At 45.7% G+C, this 18,228-nt stretch overlaps 1 protein-coding gene across 1 annotated transcript in view; it reads left to right on the plus strand.

Annotated features, from left to right (window-relative positions):
* Positions 1-18,228, plus strand: part of ABTB3 (ankyrin repeat and BTB domain containing 3) — a 312,820-nt gene that overhangs the window by 281,550 nt on the left and 13,042 nt on the right. The window contains exons 10-13 of the mRNA XM_069082162.1: positions 3,011-3,189; positions 8,576-8,681; positions 9,603-9,705; positions 12,877-12,958. Coding sequence (XP_068938263.1) covers positions 3,011-3,189; positions 8,576-8,681; positions 9,603-9,705; positions 12,877-12,958 — 470 coding nt within the window. The remainder of the gene's footprint in view (positions 1-3,010; positions 3,190-8,575; positions 8,682-9,602; positions 9,706-12,876; positions 12,959-18,228) is intronic.

An 18,228-nucleotide genomic window follows, 5' to 3' on the forward strand; every position in this document is an offset into this window, starting at 1 on the left:
TCTCTCTCTCTCTCTCTCTCTCTCTCTCTCTCTCTCTCTCTCTCTCTGTCTCTCTGTCTCTCTCTCTCGGCTGCAGTTTAATATATGAGAAGCCACATGCGCTTGCATGGAGAACTCATTTTGCATGATTATGCAACTTAGATCGAAATAGGCAGCTTTGTGTGAGATGCTCCCTCCCGTCGGTGCCCTTAAATCATGGGCGGATTGTGGGGAGAGGGAAATTGCAACAATCAGATGCTTGAGAGGGTTCTGTTGGGCTTGGGGAGGGGGAGGATGCAACATAGGAATGTTGGATTATAGAAATATTCTGGACAAGGGAGAAGTGAGGAAAGTGGGGTCTACCCTTCGAACTCCTATTGGAACGTTCGTGGTAAAACAAACAAAAACACACAGACATGCACGCACACACACACATACACACAATACATACAGAACCTCTTCAAGCATGCTATGTCCTAGTTAAACGGCCCATTAGCTGTGCGCCATACATGACCAGGTCTCTGGACCTTGGCACAAGTAGATTTCCATGTCAGGAATGAGTTTCAGGGGCCACTCCCCACCCTCCATGGCTCTCACTGAGGTCATTGATCTCATTCTCCATGTGACCACCAAGAAATTGGGAGATTTCTCTTCCAGGAGCTAGAAGAGACTTTAGGAAGAGCCTGTCCAAGCCCCTCATTTTTCAGGGGAGGGCACTAGAGAAGAACAGTGACTCCCCAAAGGTCAAACAGCAAGTTTACCATATTGGTGCCCTTGGCTCTTCCTAGGCACAGAAGAAGTTATACATGGGAGGGCAATGGGCTAATTCACGCAGAGAGGGACAGCTAAGTGGAGTTCCCAGAATCTCAGTGCTATGGGAGACCTGAGCAGCCAGTCTGAATTAGGACAAGATTCTCCCCCGCCACATACCCCAAACAAAGTCAACAAAAATTCCTCTGTCTCTCTGCTTGAATATCTCATACAAGAGGAAACTCGGTAGAAGCAGCCCCTCTCCTTTGGGACAGCCATTGGTGGAAAGTTTCTCCTATGTGGCAATCTGCCTCTTATGCAGTGGTCCAGCTTCCACCCAGGGCTTTTCGCCTTGACCTCTGGGGCCCAGAAGAACAAGGTTAACCCCTCTTCTACAGAGAGCCTTTCAATTACTTGGAGACAGCTAGCACTTCCCTACTGAGTCTAATGGTGAACAATAATATACATTGATGCCATCAATCTGTACACCCATGCTATATATTATTAGCTACATGAATGGGGAAGTAAGGGGATATTAATGAAGAAAGATGGCCTTAGAATCAGAAAGACCCAGGTTCAAGTCATACTGGCTGCTAGTCCCTGGGCAAGTCACCTAACCTTCTCTAGAAGAGTCTAAGCTTCAGCAAAGGGAACAATCTTCGTTAGTAAAGAGAGTTTCCTCCCTGGGAGTTCCCTCTTCTAGGTATTGACTGATAGGGATGGACACAAGGATACGGTTACCATAGGGATGAATGAAAGTCAGATATCAGGGTACTAAGTAGGATACCAGTCATTAATAATAGTTTACATTCATATAGTCCTTTAAAGTTTGCAAAGTTTGGGGTGTCTAGATGGTGCAGTGAATAGAGCACCAGCCCTGGAGCCAGGAGGACCTGAGTTCAAATCCGGCCTCAAACACTTAACACTTACCAGCCATGTGACCTTGGGCAAGTCACTTAACCCCCATTGCCCTGCCCTCCACCCTCCAAAAAGACAAACAATGTTTGCAGAGTTCTTGCCTCACCTTCTATGGGCTCAGAGAGCACTGGAGCTGGCAGACGGGTCTGGACTGAGCCTGGCCCAGCAGCTCAGCCATCCGCACAGCCCTGGGCTAGTCACAGCTGCTCTGCCTTACTCTTCTTCTCAATAAGGTGAAGGGTTTGGACTCCAAGGTCTTCAAGGACCCACCTGGCTCTAAGTCAATAAGCTCCTCAGCCTGAGTATTGTCATCCAGATTTTACAGAAGAGGAGACTGATGCCAAGAGAGATGGAGCGACTGCCTGAGGGCAGAGCCTGTCTCTCGCCTCTTTTTGTATCCCCAGTGCTTAGCATAGGTCCTGGCGTACAGTAGGTGCTTAATAAATGTTTACTGGGTTACACAGGCAGTAAGTGAGTCTCTGAAGCAGAGTTCAGACCCAGGGCACTCTGACTCCAAAGCGAATACACTTTCCAATTGGACACACTGCCTCTCTAAGGTAGACTGAATGACCATGCACAATACCCCCCTGGTTTCATGACTCTAACACCATAGACTCACAGATTTAGGATTGTAAGGGATCCTAGAAGGCATCGAATTCAGCCACCTCATTTTACAGTTAAGGAAACTGAGACCCAGAGGGGTTAGTGATTTGCCCAGGGTTATAAGCAGTGGGCAGCTAGGTGGTGCCAGAGTGCATGGAGTGCTGATGCAGAGTCAGAAAGACTCATCTTCATGAGTTCAAGTCTGGTCTCAGACACTTACTAGCTGTGTGACCCTGGATAAATCACTTAACCTTGTTTGCCTCAGTTTCCTCATTTGTAAAATGAGCTGCAGAAGGAAAGTATAAACCACTTTAGTGTATGTGCCCCCAAACCCCCAAATGAAGTCACAGAGTCAGATATGACTGAAACATGTAGGCAGTAATTATCTAAGGCAGGATTCAAACCCAGGTCTTTCTGACTCCACTCTACCCACTAAATCACACTTCCTCTCCTTCTTATTTATGTCCATTTTGCCTCCCTCATTAGAATGTAAGCTCCTTGAAGGCAGGGACAGGTTTTGAATTTTTTTTCTTATTCCCAGAACAAGTAAGCTTGACGGACTGTTTTTGGTTTCTCTTTGTATGTCCAACACTTAGCACAGTGTCTGGCAAGAGTTAGCTTAGTAAATGTTCACTGGTTAATTGGTTATACTTCTGTGATATTTGGGGCCAGGACCAAGCTTCAGCTCAAAATCAAATCTCCTTGTGGTTGCTTTTGTCTTCCTTCCCCTTCTCCACTGTCCCCCTTGTCACCCCTGCAGGAGTGCCGTGGACTCTGCATACGTGGCTGGAGTCTTTGAGGGTCTCTTTCCAGCAGCATCGGAGGCCATTGATCCAGTGTTTATTAAAAGAGTTTAAATCTATCCAAGAAGAGGAGTACACAGAGGAGCTCATTACCCAAGGCCTGCCTCTCATGTTTGAGATCCTGAAGGCAAGCAAGGTATGGATGGAAGGGGCTGGGCTTCCTGTCAGGCCTAGATTCCCAAAGAGAGAACACAGTGGCCCCACAGCTCCCCCAAGTGCTCCTGTGGCCAGCTCTGTAGGGTTCCAGCTTCTCAGATGGCCACTGCACCCTAGTGATCTGGCCACAGATCATCGATAAAATGAGGGGGTTGGACCAGCTCTGAATCCATAATCCTATGTAACCTGGCACAGATTCACCATGGATCTTCAGTCCGTGGGCCTCAATTTTCTCATATGTAAAATGATGGGGGGGTGGATTCAGGGGCCTCTAAAGTCCCTTCCAAGTCCAAATCTATGATCCTATGATCACATGCTTAGCACAGTGCCTGGAAGCTAAAAGAGATAGATACTTAATAAGTGCTTGCTGACTTGACATCATGTGGCCCTTTCTTGGCTGCCACTTTCTCCCTTTGAGACTTTGGGTAAATTGCTTCTCCTCTCTGACCTTCAGTTCCCTTATCTATTAAATGAGCAGACTGGAAGAGATGACAGGTTTGAGTCAAAGGCATTTCTTAAACACTTACCTGTGTGTTGGGCTCCTAGCATTGGAGATTTGGAGCTGATGGGCAGGTTAAAGGCCATGGAGTCCAACCCCCACACTATTTCATGTATGAGAAAAGGTAGGCTGAAAGAGAAGTGATTTGTCCTGGATCACACAGCTAACAAGGCTCAGAGGTGGGATTTGAACCCAGGTTCTCAACTACAGATCCGCAACTTTATCTCATGCTCAGCACTGCTTAAACAGCTTCTAAGGGCGCATAAAGTATCCAGAAAAGGGTATCCAGAAGAGCAAAGAGCCTCATGGTCATATACTGTGAGGATCAGTTGAAAGAACCGAGAATGTTTAACCTGGAGAAGGGACACAAGACCCATCTCCAAATATTTGAAAGACTGAGGTGTGGGAAAGAATTTACACTTGCAATGACAAGCTGGCCCCAAATGGAATGAGGTGCCTTGGGAGGTAGAGAGTTCCCCTACAGAGGAGGCCTTCAAATAAAGGCTGGCGAACCACTCCTCAGGGGTTGTTACAAAGGGGATACCTTATTCAGATACTTGTTGGATTCAATGGCCAGTGAGGTCCCTTCCACTTCAGAGATCAACAACAAGCATTTATTAAACACCTAATGTGTGCCCATCCCTGTGCACATTCCAAAGAATGAGATGATCCCTACTAGCATTGAGCTTATAGGGAAAGAATAGATGGGAATTCCAAAGTGGCTCATGGGAAATAAGGTTATCAACTTCATTGATATTAACAAAAATGGAAGGAAAAAACCCAGCAGACAGTAAGTAAGATGGCGTGTGTTAACCAAGATGACTTGTGTTCTAGAAGTGATGTAAAAGGTGCTATTAAGGATGTGTGAAGGCCAAGTGAGGGCCACAAGGTGGATGGTCTGGGGTGTCTATACAATAATCACAGACCAGTAAAAAGGTCTCCTTGGTAGAGGTGGAATAGATCAGAAAGATTCAGGGAAAGAAAAGGCCAAGAATCACATGGGATGGGAAGGAACATGAATTAAAAGAGGGAGAAGCCATACACATGAGCTCAAATATTCATGGGCACCTGGCTCTATTTCCAAACCTAAAAAACATGATTTTGTCAGAGACTGATCCAATTTCTCCTTCAAATTTTATAGGCTTCAGCTTTTCCAACCATGAAATGGGGGACCCATATCCCCTTACAGATAAATGCAGGATAGGATCCTGGGACTCAGACTTTAGGAGAATATCTGTTATGGACTTCTGCTTTCTGAAAATCTTCCCTCTAAGCTATCCTGGAGTTTTCAGAGCTTGGGAAAATTGTAACCCTGGTGAATCCACAGGCCATATTTAAAATCTCCATCAGTTCCCTGTTGCCTCTAGGATAACAAACAAAATCAACATCTAGGCATTTAAAACCCTCCACAACCCTTTCTTTCCTCCCACCTACCCTTCCAGTCTTATTTCGTAGTATGACCCTAGATGCAGTCAAATTGGCCAGCTCACTGTTCCCTCTACATGACATTCCCTTTCCCTCCATTCTCTCGAACAGATGGATCCTTGTGCCTAGGACGCATTCCCTCCCAATATGTGTGTCTTATGATCCCTGGCTTCCTGCAAAGCACAGCTTAGTCACCACTTCCTTCCTTGTCTATATACATGTGGTATCCATGCAGTAGAATGTAAGCTACCTGCGGGCAGTTCCATTTTATTTTTGTCTTTGTATGTCCAGCATTTAATACAATGGGTCATGCACGTGTCTTCTTCTCCTCCTTCTTCTTCCTCCTCTTCCTTTCTCCTTCATTCTTATTTTTTTATTTATTTTCATTCCCCTTCTACCTCCTACTCCATTCTTCTAATTCTCCTCTTGATCCTTTTCCTCCCTTCATCCATCTTCCTCTTCCTTCCTCTCTGTTTTCGTCTTCATTATCTCCACTGTCTTCTTCACCATCATCTTTCACTCTTCCTCTATTCCTGGGATTTCATCAGCATTGATCAGTAAAGAATCTCCCTCTAAAAATCAGCTCTAACATCTAGACCTAGAAAGTTGACTGCAACAAAGAGTAATTGAATGATTTGCCCATGATCATGTCCCTACCATGTATCTGAAGCAAGACTTGAATCCAGATCTCTCTGACTCCAAGGTCAGCTCTCTCCCCACTATACCTTAATAAACGTTGAATTGAATTGACTTAAAGAACAGAAATAGTAGTACATTGTCTCACCTGGAGAACAGTATTCTGGTAATCCCAGATGACCCTTCCTTCCTCTCAAGTCCTTCTCTGTATCTAAACAGTTAAGAGGCCCATGGACCAGAGTCCTTCTCTATACATGTGCATCCTAATTTTCCATGTGCACGTGGAATGTCTGGGACAAGCATGGCCATGTGCCCCTAACCATTACTAAGAGTGCTATGTCCCCAACAGCCCAGCTTGTTAGAACATGATTCCACAGATCTTTGGCCCTTCCAGCTGAGTCAGCTGGGTGAGCCCTCTGGAGACTCAAGCAGAACCAATGGCAGAGGCTGCATGGCTGTCACAGTCCTACCTTTTTCTCAGCTCTTTAGGGACGAACTTGGCTTCTGAAGCCACCATTTTGGCTGTTCTGACACATCTGTGCCTGAACCCACCTCTCTAAGGAGACTGTTGGCTTCTTGCCCAGACAGAAACAAAAGTGCTAGTTTGTGGCTCCCCTTTGATGGATTCCAGGTGGCTACAAGAAGGCCTTGGTCCAGAGCTGACAAAATCCATTTGGGAGGACAATCTACAGCCACCATGGCCCAAAACCTTTCCCTCCCTCCCACAACTATGAACTGGTGCTAATTACAAACATGCCTCTTACCTACAAAGGCAATTCACTTTAGGCTTAGGCAGAATTACTTAGGGAGGCCACTAATTTTAATTCAATAAACATTTCTTAAGCTGCCTTTTTATGCTAAGGCCTAAGAAAACAAAGGAGAAAAAATACAAAACTGTCCCTGTCCTCAAACAGCTTCTGTTTTATTCAGGGGGGAGTGGCTAACTGAAATGATCAATGACAGAATCTGAATGGGCATCCTGACAAAAACAGGAACCTTGAGAGGGGACCAGAAGAAATTCAGAGCAAGACTAATGGGAGACTGGAGCAGTACAGGGGAGAGAACCCATGCCGAGAACTGGGAGGCCTGGCTTCTAGTTCTGGTTCCACCCCACCCTCCTCAGCAAGTCCTTCCATCCTTCCGGAGACTTAGTTTCAACATCTTTAGAATGAGGGATTGGTGTGACATGGTTACCACAATCTCTTCCAGCTCCCAGACTTCATTCAGTCAATCAGCAAGCATCTCTTAAGGCACCTGCTATGTGTCAGTCACCAGGGACACAAAAATAAAAATGAAACAGTCCCTGCCCTCAAGGAGATTACAATCTATCTATACAAATAACTTGTGCCCAAATATATGCAGAATATACACAGAAGCAGTGTGGTGTAGTGGACAGAGAGCTGGCCTTCACCTCAGGAGACTCTGGGTTCAAGTCCTACCCCTGGCATATACGGGCTCTTTGGCCCTAGGCAAATCATTCAGCCTTTTGGTGCTCAAGACAATTCTTTAAGACCATAAAGCATGAAGCAGGTACCAAGAGGGAGTTTACTCACAAAGAGTTCACTTTGCCTAAGAAATGACAGACCTGGTCCCAAAAATATACATGGCAATTCTACAGGGGAGATGCTAGAACCTGGGAGGGGGAAGAGGTGTTCAGGAAAGGCCTTACATAGGAGGCTTTCTCTCTCTATCCCTTGAAGAGATCAACAAACAGGAATGACAATCAGCTTGACTAAGTGTTTAGTAAATGCCAAGCACTGTCCCAGGTGCTGGAGGTACAAGGACAGAAATGCAACAATCCCAGCTTACCTACGTTCTATCGGTGAATATGTTCAAATATGTACAAAAAGGGATCAGTAGACTAGTGGGGAGAGAGAGATTGGCAGCGAAAGGCGGGGGGGAGATGAGGGGAAGGAACAAAAGCAAGAGACAGAAGGGAAGGGTCTGAATAAGCCAGACTCTAGCTAATCGGTCCCTGAGTTATTGAAAGATGCCTATACTTTAGGATATCAGTTTCAATAATCTGTCCCCTTTCTGAGGATCATAGGCTGTAAAGGACCATAGACTTAGAAGTAGGAGAGACATCAGAAGCCATCTTCCCCAATCCTCTCACTTTATAGATTTTATACTTAAGCCCAAGAGGTTAAAGGACCCCAGGTCACACAAGCTGTGGGTGACAGAACTGGGATTTAAACCCAGGTCACACAACAATGCTTTTCCAACAACTGAGCTCCCCAAAGATCACTGGCTGCAGCAAACACCTCATTCCCATATTTTCAGTATTAAGGGCACTGAACTTGTGGTTATTTGTGCCTTATTCAAAGAGAGCCTTGTCAGTGTGCCAAGCACAATCATCTTCTGTTATTGAATGGGGAATCCCTGTTTGCTGAAACCCATGAGCTAAAGCAATAAAGGCAGTTATGTTTAGAAACTAAACTTGATTTTCTCTGCTATGACCTACAGAAGCCTACTTTCTGATAGATGTTAAGTAAACAGAATGAGAGTGTGTACCTTACTATGGTATCAGGTAATCACACCCTTTTCTCAGAGGCCTCTTGGCAACTAGGTCTACTGAAATAGAACATGGGCAGCTCAAGAAAGTCAGTCCATGTCCCACTGGGATGAGAAGTTCAGTGCCCTACAGAAGATTTGGCCACATTTCTGGGGGAAGAGAGGCTCCCCCTGCCCTCACCCAGGACTTCGTTTTGCTTAACACTGAGTGTGGAAACACTCAAATTGTGATAGACAGCTTAGGCCGGGCTCTTGGAATCCTCTGGGTTTCAGAGTTCTTATTTCTCTTCCTTAGAATGAAGTAATCAGTCAACAGCTATGTGTCATCTTCACTCACTGTTACGGACCTTATCCCATCCCCAAGCTGGTGGAGATCAAGCGTAAGCAGACATCTCGTTTAGGTAAGTTACTACCCAGGGGCTGCCTTGCAACTTGGAAACAGAGGAAGGAGATCAGATGAAGGGAAGGGGAAGGAGGGGGATTTTGCACGCCTACTTCTTTAAGCACATGCACTTGGAAAGGACATCATAGGGAATATCTTGGCTAACTTGGCCTATCCCGTATGCTCATTTTCATGTCTCCAAGGAAAAGGTAACCTGAGAGTTCTTTATCCGAAAATGAAAGAGGCTGGATGGCGATCCAATCCACCTTCCTTTTCTCAGCTAGAAATGCAGGGCTTGGATGATAGTGTCTGGTGCCCCCTTCTAGCTCTCATCTACCCAGGAGTGCTGGACCTAAAGTCAGGAAGACCTGAGTTCAAATCCAGTCTTAAGCACATGTTCTCTGGGTGAACCTAGGCAAGGTGTTCAGTCTGCCTCAGTTTCCTCATGCGTGTAATGAGGATAATAATAGTCCCTACCTTGGTGGTTTATGAGGATCAAGTTGTAAAATGCTTTGCACACCTTAATATGCTGTATAAATTCTAGCTAGCTATTAGCTAGCTCTGGTAGAGCCATGATCCTATGAGAAATGAACCGGAGACTGAGTGACATTTTTACAGAAGAGGGTGATGGGAGAGATATTTACCTTTCAAAACTCAAAATCAACTGGGTTTTGACTCTAGGTGAGGATTCAAAGGAGATACGGCACATCTGCCCTCTGGCAGAGAATAAACCATTCAAAGCTCCATATGAAAGAATCCATGTCCACAGCTTGGGTTTACCTCTGACTGAATTCTGTTTCCCATCCCAGGTAGCAATCTGGGGCTTCAAAGACCAATTCCATAAACACATTTTTTCCCATCAGCAATATTTAATATAGGAAGTAGATCTTCCCCCTGCTCTGGACTAAGCCTCTCCCCTATTCCTTTTTCTTCTTTCTAGATCCTCACTTTCTCAACAATAAAGAGATGTCTGATGTTACCTTTCTGGTGGAAGGAAGGCCATTTTATGCACACAAAGTATTGTTGTTTACTGCATCTCCCAGGTAAGTGCTCGATCTCACCTTGGACATCTGTCATGGTCACTGCAGAGACTGGGACTGCAACTGTTCACCAGTTCCAGAAAGTAAAAAGGGGTGGGAAGAGTTTCATGGACTGACTTACTTAGCAAGTGAGAGAACTGAGGACCCATGCTCACAGGATCAGTCTCCCAAATGTCAGCAGAAAGAAAACTGGCATGCTTCCCATCTCTGAGTAGAGAGGTGGTAGACTATGGGAGTGGAATGAGGCATGCATTGTTGGATGTGACCAGTGTGAGGATTGATTTTGTCTAACTGTACAGCCTTATTTAAGAAAAAGAAAAGGCTTTATGATGTGTGGGGGAGGGAATGGAGTATCATCACTGGGATCATTCCCAGTTATTAGGAAGTGTCAGCAATGTAGCAGGGAAAAAACATTTTAAAAGTATTTCAGGAAAGGAAGGACAGAACAGGAAATGGAAGGAAAGAAGGTAGGAGGAAAGGAGGAAAGGAAGGAAGGAAGGAAGGAAGGAAGGAAGGAAGGAAGGAAGGAAGGAAGGAAGGAAGGAAGGAAGGGAGAGAGGGAAGGAAGGAGGGAGGAAGGGAGGGTGGGAGAAATATCAGGTAAATGATAGATAGAGACAGACAGATGGAATTTCTCACTAATTCAACTCACATCATGAAATTAGTCCAAATATTAAGGATATTTTACTGGGCATTAAAATCTTCACATAGCTCCAGGAATAGGGACCAAGGGAATGTTGGGGGAAGGGAGAGAAAGAAAGTGGAAGGTAGGGAAAGAGACAGAGAGAGAAGGGAATTGATTTGTAGTCACAAAATCTGGGTTCAAATCCTACCTTTTCTTCTACTGTGTGATATCTTTGTCACAAAATCTCTCTGGACCTCAGTTTACTCATCTAGTTTTTCCAGTAGTTTACAGATAAGGCCCATAGAGTTCAAATGACTTGTTCCAAGTCACACGGGTGTTCGGTAGAAGAACTGAGATTGAACCTCCAGGGTCCCTTCTAGCTCTACATTTCTGGCACCAGATGGGCCTTCGCCATTCCCAACCTCCAAGATTTGAATGTGATTTCTCTAAGTCCAGTTCTCCATAAATCAGAGCAGACGTCCAATGGGTAGAATCTCTGTCTGAGGGTCTGGCCCTCCTCTTCTTACTTCTTCTGAAGATCCAATAGGATGTGTATTTGAAAATTCAGAACCTGACTAGGTCCTAAACAGACCAAAGCACTGTGGGAGAAGAGAAAAGATGTGACAACCGTATGGCACCATGGGGAGGCCCCGACAGAACACTGAGATGCCACAGAATGTCAGAGTAGGAAGGGCTCTCAGAGGCCACTGGGGCCAACCCCCCTAATTTTACAGTTGAGGAAACTGAGGCACAGAATGGCTAAGAGACTTGCCCTACTTAGGCAGTAAATGTCAGAGATGGGAGTTGAAACCACCTCTTCTGACGTGAGAGTCAGTATTTTCTTGTAATGTTTATTCTTGACAGGCGATCATTTAGTCTTCGCTTGTAGACTTCCAAAGATAGTGGAAGCCATCACCACCTAAAGCAGTTCTTTCCACTTTGGGAAAATTTTATTCATTAGGAACTCTTCCATTACATTAAGTCAAAATTTGCCCATCAGCCACTTCCCCACACTACTCCCAGCTCAGATGTCTGGGACGAGCAGAATAATAGAAGCAGCAAGCCGCAGAGATGAGCATGGGATCTGAAGCCAAAGGAACACACTTTGGGACTTTAGGCAGGTTACATGACCCCTCTAACCCTCAGTTTCCTTATCTGTAAAATTAGGGATTTGGATTCAAAGGTCTACTCTGGCCCCAAATCCCATGATCCACAATGGATCTTGGGAACCAGGGAAGGTAAATTTTAAGTCAAGTTCTGAAAGAGCCGATGAAGATAGGAGCAAGGGATGCCGAGAGAGTCAGAAGCTATCTCAGCTACCCCCTTTGTTTTACATATGGAGAAACTGAGGCACAGGAAGGTAAGGTGATTTATCATAGATCAGAATCAGAAGAGGCCTTAGAGACCATCTAGCCCAATGCCATTATCTTATAGGTGAGGAAACTGAGGTACAGATAAATTAGATGATTTATTTAATTTTCAGTCATTTTTCAGTCCTATCTGACCCCATTTGAGGGTTTCCTGGCAGAGATACTGGATTGGTTTGCCCTTTCCTTCTCCAGCTCATTTTCCAAACGAAGAACTGAGGCAGACGGGGTACAGTGACTTGCCCAGTGACTCACACAGCTCATAAGTGTCTGAGGCCGGATTTGACTTTAGCAAGATAAGTCTTCCTAGCTCCAGGCCCAGCACTCTAATCTACTGAACCACCCAGCTGTCTCTGATTTATCTACTATCATCAGACTCGTTAGAGTATTTAAGATAATTCATTGAAAGTCTTCAAGCAAAGGCTGGCTATCCACTCATTCATGGATATTAGAGAACAGAATTTTATTCAGCTAAGGGTTGGACTAATGACCTTTGAAATCTCTTCCAACTCAAAGATTCTTTGAATTTGTTTCCCCATATTATAGCCCTTAAAGTACTAGAAGACAAGCTTGACATCCTTCCTTAAGATTTCTACTCCAATTTATTCTCATATGGCAAGTTCTCTGGTCAATACAAGGATTCTTTCCCAAGTCTGAGTGGGAGAAGCTAAGTTGACTGACTCAAGACCAGTCTGCCTTTCATGCCATTAGTGTGCACTGTCAAACATACAATGTCACAAAAAGTCTACACTTAAAACTGCCCTGAGACTTTTGGGGATACCCTGTATTAGGGGCACAAATGATACATAGTAGAAAGAGAATGACTCATGCATGTATTTGACAGATCAATGATCTCATTGGGGCAGGAACTCCTGGTGGGAGAACACTTCTCCTTCCACACCAATCACTACCAATCTATGACTCCGTAGATTAATCCTGGAGACCCAGAGAGGTCTTTGACTTCTTAGCCAGACTCACGCAGAGAGTGGGGATCCAAAGTAAGATCTCTTCCTGATGGCAAGCCATGTCCTCTATCCATCCATTCCGGTGTATTATCTCTGTATTTCCAGACGTTAGCATGAGAAGGAACCAGCACTGTTCTATTTGTCAATGATCAGAAGAAGCCATGTTTCTGAACTAGCTGTGCTTTCATGCATTTTTTCTGTTTTCTTTCTTATCTAGGTTCAAGGCACTCTTGTCCACCAAGCCAACAAATGACAGCACATGCATTGAGATCAATTATGTGAAATATCCCATCTTCCAGGTAACCCCACCATCCCTGGCACCAGGCACTTCCCAGCATGCACAGTACAAATGCAGTATCCATCTGAGGGCTGGGGGTTCTACCAGCTGCATCTGGACCTTCCTTGGACCTCCATTGGTAGAAACCTAGGGAATACATATTGATTTTAACATCAACTAAGCAAAATGCAGTGAAGGAAAATAAGTCTGCTTCCTAACAAAGTAAACCATTCTTTCTGAGTTTAAATCTGACCTCAGCCATTTACTAGCTGTGTGACCCTGGGCAAGTCACTGAATCCTGTTTGCTTCAGTTGCCTCATCTGTAAAATGAGCTGGAGAAGGAAATGGCAATAGTATCTCTGCCAAGAAAACCCCAAATAGGGTCAGGAAGAGTCAGACACGACAGAAATGCTAGACCAACAAAAGAATCCATTCCTTCAGTGAAACAGCACGGTGCAGCAGAGAGTGCTGACCTTGGTATCAGAGCACACAGGAAGTGGAAGTGAGGAGGAAGGGCATTCTGGGCAGAGGGGGCAACCCCAGAGAATGTCTGGAAATGGGAGATGCTGTGTTTGTTGTTCATGGAATAGAAAGTATATGTTGGTGGGGAAGGTGTGAGAAGACTACGGTAGACACCTAGGTTGTGAAGGACTTTGGATGCCAAGCTGTCCAGCTGCCATCCCTCACCCCATGACCAGCCCACCTTCTCTTCCTAGCACACAATTCCCTAACATTTTACCACTTCCTATTTTACAAATAAAGAAATTAAGGGTCTAGGAGAGATTGAATGGTTTGCCCATTGACACAACATCAGTTAAATGTCAGATGAAGGACTTAAAATGAGGTCTTCATGGCTTCAGGTCTAGCCCTCTATAACATCATCTACTTACTAGCTGGGTGACCCTGGGTAAGTCATTTAATCTCTCTCTGCCTTAGTTTCCTCATGGGTAAAATGGGGGGGGGGTCATAATAGCACCTACTTTACAGAATTGTTGATAGTCACTAAGCATTTATTAAGCACCTACTGTGTTCCAGGCACTGTACTATGTGCTGGGGATTCAAAGAAAGGGCAAAAACACAGTTCCTTCCCTCAAGTAGCTTACATTTTATGGACAGTACTAGATAAGTTACCTTCCTGATATGGTTACAGATGAGAAAACTGATTCTCTAGACAGTCATTCAGTCAGTAAGCATTTGTTAGAGTCTTACTACATTTCAAGCACATGTGCTAAGCTCTAAGGATGGACTACACAAAGAAAGGCCAAAAGAATACGGTGTCTGTCCTTACAGAGCTCATTTTCCTACTCAGGAGACAACATGCAAATAGTTACGTGCCTAAAAGTTGTTTGCAGTGCCAAGGGGAGGGAATTTCAGAGGGAGGGGTCACCGAGGCCTCAGGTCAATGGTCAGGTTTGAACTACTAAGTGGTGAAGGAAGCCAGAAGGCAGAGATGAAGAGGGGAAGAGATTGAGGGGAGGATTCGATGAAATAACCTAGATTAACTGCTCAGAAAACCTTGGGTTCTGTAAAGGCTGTTTGCTGTTGTTGGGTTTTTTTTTGGGGGGGGGGCCAAGGGGAAAGGCAAGGCATTTGGGGTTAAATGACTTGCCCAAGGTCACACAACTAGTGTGTCAAGCTGTTTGTTGTTGTCATGATGTTGACTCAAACTCCTCTCCTCTAAAAGCCATATGGCCCAGGGGAAAGAGCCTTCTTGCCCAGGGGAGGTCCCAGAAGCCCTTGGGGGGGCTTTGTGACTTTAACCTGACACTCTTCAAATCCTTCCTATGCATGCACGTACACACACACACACACACACACACACACACACAAACTCTGAAACTCTCCAAGTGTCTATAAATGCCTTCAACTACACCATTGAGCATGGGGCTAATTGGGAACTTCACCGTCATAAGTATTGGAAGGGCTGGCCCAGATTAATCATTGGGAGTATAATGGCTTTTGACTGGGCCTAGGGTTCCCTGCCACATTAGCCTGAAGTTATAAAGGGAAAGGACGAGTTAGTGGGGCCCTGGGGATTTTCCTGACCCACCCCTCCCCCCTAAAAAGGAGTGATCTGTGATTTGTGGCTCGAAATAGCCTGAGTAGAGCTGAAACCAGCCCTGGAGGAGGGTCCCAGGTGTCCTATTTATTTCACTTCCACTCTGATGGGAGAATTTTAGTAAATGAAAGTGTGCTTTTTGTCCCCAGGATGTTTTAGCACCATGTGAAGTGGAGGGGGGGCACAGGAAGCCCAACTGAGCTGATACCTGGGGCCCAGGCTGAGCAGGCGTTTGAATCCCAGCCTCAGTTGGGTTAGAGGCTGCCAAGAAAAACAGCTCCCTGAATGAGGGTCCTTCGCTTCATAACCATTCACTTGGTTTCATTCAGCCCCCCTTGCTGGAAGCCCTGGGAATGGCAGGTCAATTAAAATTCCTTCTCCTCTCCAATCCAAAGTCAACTGTGCAAGAAACAGACTGGTTTTGCGACAGCTCTCTGCTGTGTTCCGGGAGAGTGGGCATTTGGGGTGGTGGAAAAGATGCTGAGCTTGTGGCTACAGAATTGGAGGGATGAGAAGGCCTGTAGAGGCCACCTAGGCCACCTCCCTTCTTTTACATTGGAGGAAACTGAAGCCCAAAGAGGTGATAAAACAAAGAATCACAAGTCTAAAGGCGGAAGGGGGTCCCAGAGAGGCCATGTAGGCTACCTCCCTTATTTTACAGCTAAGGAAACCAAGGCTCAACCCCCTCATTCACCAGATGAGGAAAATGAGGCCCAAAAAGAGAAAGTGACTTGCTGATGGTGATGCAGGTAGCAAGTAGCTCTGGCAGAAGTTGAACCCGGGTCCTTTGGCTCCAGGTTCATGGCTCCTGCATTAACTCCTTCACCCCTCACTAGGCTCCTGCCATGATCAGGGAAGGCTGCTCTCCTCACCTGATCAGGCCACTCTGGCATCCACACTGACCAAATGGATGGCCCTGGGAGTGAAGGTCACTCTCACTGATGGTCAGTTAAGGTCCCCTTCCTTGACGATCCAATCAAAACTTAGGAGTCAACAAGTGCAAAGACTGAAGCAATCCCTGCTCTCGATGGGCTTCCATGAGAGATAACAAATACATATCTAAGTCAATACAGCATGAATATAAAATGAATAAAAATATATTCTAAACTGTTAAATACAAGGCAGGTGTGGCAGTTGGGGAAAGCATCAAAGGCTTCATGCAGAATAATAATGAGCTAGGACTTATTTATATTGCACTTTCTATGTGCTAACGTTTTACAAATGTCCCATTTGATCCAATATAACAACCTTGTGACAGAGGCCCATTTTGTACATGAAGAAACTGAGGCAGACAGAGGGTAAGTGACTTGCCCAAGGTCACACAGTTGGTAAGTGTCTGAAGCTAGATTTGAACTCAGGTCTTCCTCACTCCAAGTCCAGTGCTCTACCCACTGTCCCAACTAGCTGCCTCTATCAGAAGATGATGCCTGGGCTTCATCCCAAGGAGAAGGATGCTTTGAGGGAGAAGTGATAAGGGGGTACATTCCAGATTTGGGGAACAGGCAGGGCAAAAGCTTGGAAAGTGGAGATGGAGTATCCTGAGTAAAGGCCAGTCTGATGGGATGGCAGAGTGTAGCGGGGGGAGATGTCTAGTGGGGATGGAAAGACAGGCTGTGACCAGGTTCTGAAGGGCTTTTAAAGCTAAACAGAAATTTCTATTTTATCCCACACGCAACAGGAAGCCACTAGAGTTGATCGATTCATGCGTTCAAATCGACACAGAAGGAAAATTGCTTTGGCAACGGTGCAAGGGATGGAAAGGAGTAGGGACAGACTTGAGGCAGGGGAACTCATTAGGAGGCTGCCTGTGTGAGATAAGAGCCTGAACTCAATGGGAGCTGGGGGAGTGGAGAGAAGGATCAGCTGGAGGGAGGGTTTAAATATGTGGGGTGGCAAAAAGGAAGGCATTGAGGATGATCTGGGGCTATGAACCTGTGAGACTAGAAGGATGGTGGTGCCTTCTACAGGAATGAGGAAATTTGGAAGAGGGGAGGATTTGGGGGGAAGATAATGAGTTCAACTGGAGACGTATTGGGTGAAGGTATCTATAATCATCCAATATGGGGTGCCCGATAAGCAACTGGTGATACAGAAATGGAAACCGAGGGAGGAGCTGCTTGGTAGGCCAGTGTCCCCTCACTGTGGCAAAGTCAGAAGACAAGGAGCCACCAAGTGAGCTTTGCCAAGTGGTCCTTGGTCAGACTTGATCTCATAGCAGGTATCTAAGGTGACATTTCTGAGCCCCTGTGGTCTCCTTGGGGAATGAGGGTAGTCAGGGAGAAACCAGCAGACTCAAAAGATGCAAAATACCTTAGGTTGAGTCTTTGTCCATAACAGTGGACAAAGCACATCACCTCTAGGACCCTCTGTCTCTTCATCTGAGAAATACCGTAATGCTGCCACAACATTCCCTCCAATGGCTGCTCACAGAGGGAGGGACTTGATAAACCGTAACATTTGAGGCATGTGAGCATGTGCTAGTGTAACTAAGTTGTTGCTGTTATAAATAGTTACGAGTTATGAGTGCTACAAACAGTTACTGAGGCCAACTGCCCACATGAGCTGACTCCCTCTTGTTTCCTGTGCTAATGACCAGTACGGGTTGAAACAGGAATGTTTGCTTTCCATCTTAAAAAAGCCAAGGCTTCCATGAGCACTGCAGGCTCCGGCCAGGAGGCGAGCAGATCAGTGAAGCCTGAAGCTGGACACACGGCAGGCCCAGTCACGGATGCGGCCCGGGCTCGGACGTGACCCAGGCACGGACTCAGACAGCTCTTTATATGCTCATCTAGACAGAATGGCAGCAGCATCTGACAGGAGTGTCGGTGGGGAAATCTCCCAGGAAACACTGAGAGTTGGATTCTTTGGGGGCAGAGGGGTTCTGCTCGCTTAGTCTGGTAATGCCTTCAGTCATCAGAAGTGAGTTGTCTTGGCAGAGTGAGCATCAAAGTAGGAGTTGTTTAGCTTGGATTTATTCAGCTGTTCCTAGAATCCTAGAATGTCAGAGCTGGAGTAGTAAAGGGGTGGTCCTTAGAACAGGGAGCATCAGCTGGGAGAGCCCTTAGCACAAAGAATATTGGAACATAAAATATTGGAACTGGAAGTGACCTTAGAACTGAGAATGCTGGAGGTGGGAAGAAAGCTTAAAATATGGAGTATCTGAGCTGGGAGGGGCCTTAGAACAGAGAAGGTCAGAGCTGGGAGGGGCCTTAGAACAGGGAAGGTCAGAGCTG

This window comes from Petaurus breviceps, unplaced genomic scaffold (assembly GCF_028583685.1).
Source record: "Petaurus breviceps papuanus isolate PSGF00001 unplaced genomic scaffold, PetGlider_PUasm1.0 156, whole genome shotgun sequence".
Lineage (NCBI taxonomy): Eukaryota > Metazoa > Chordata > Mammalia > Diprotodontia > Petauridae > Petaurus > Petaurus breviceps.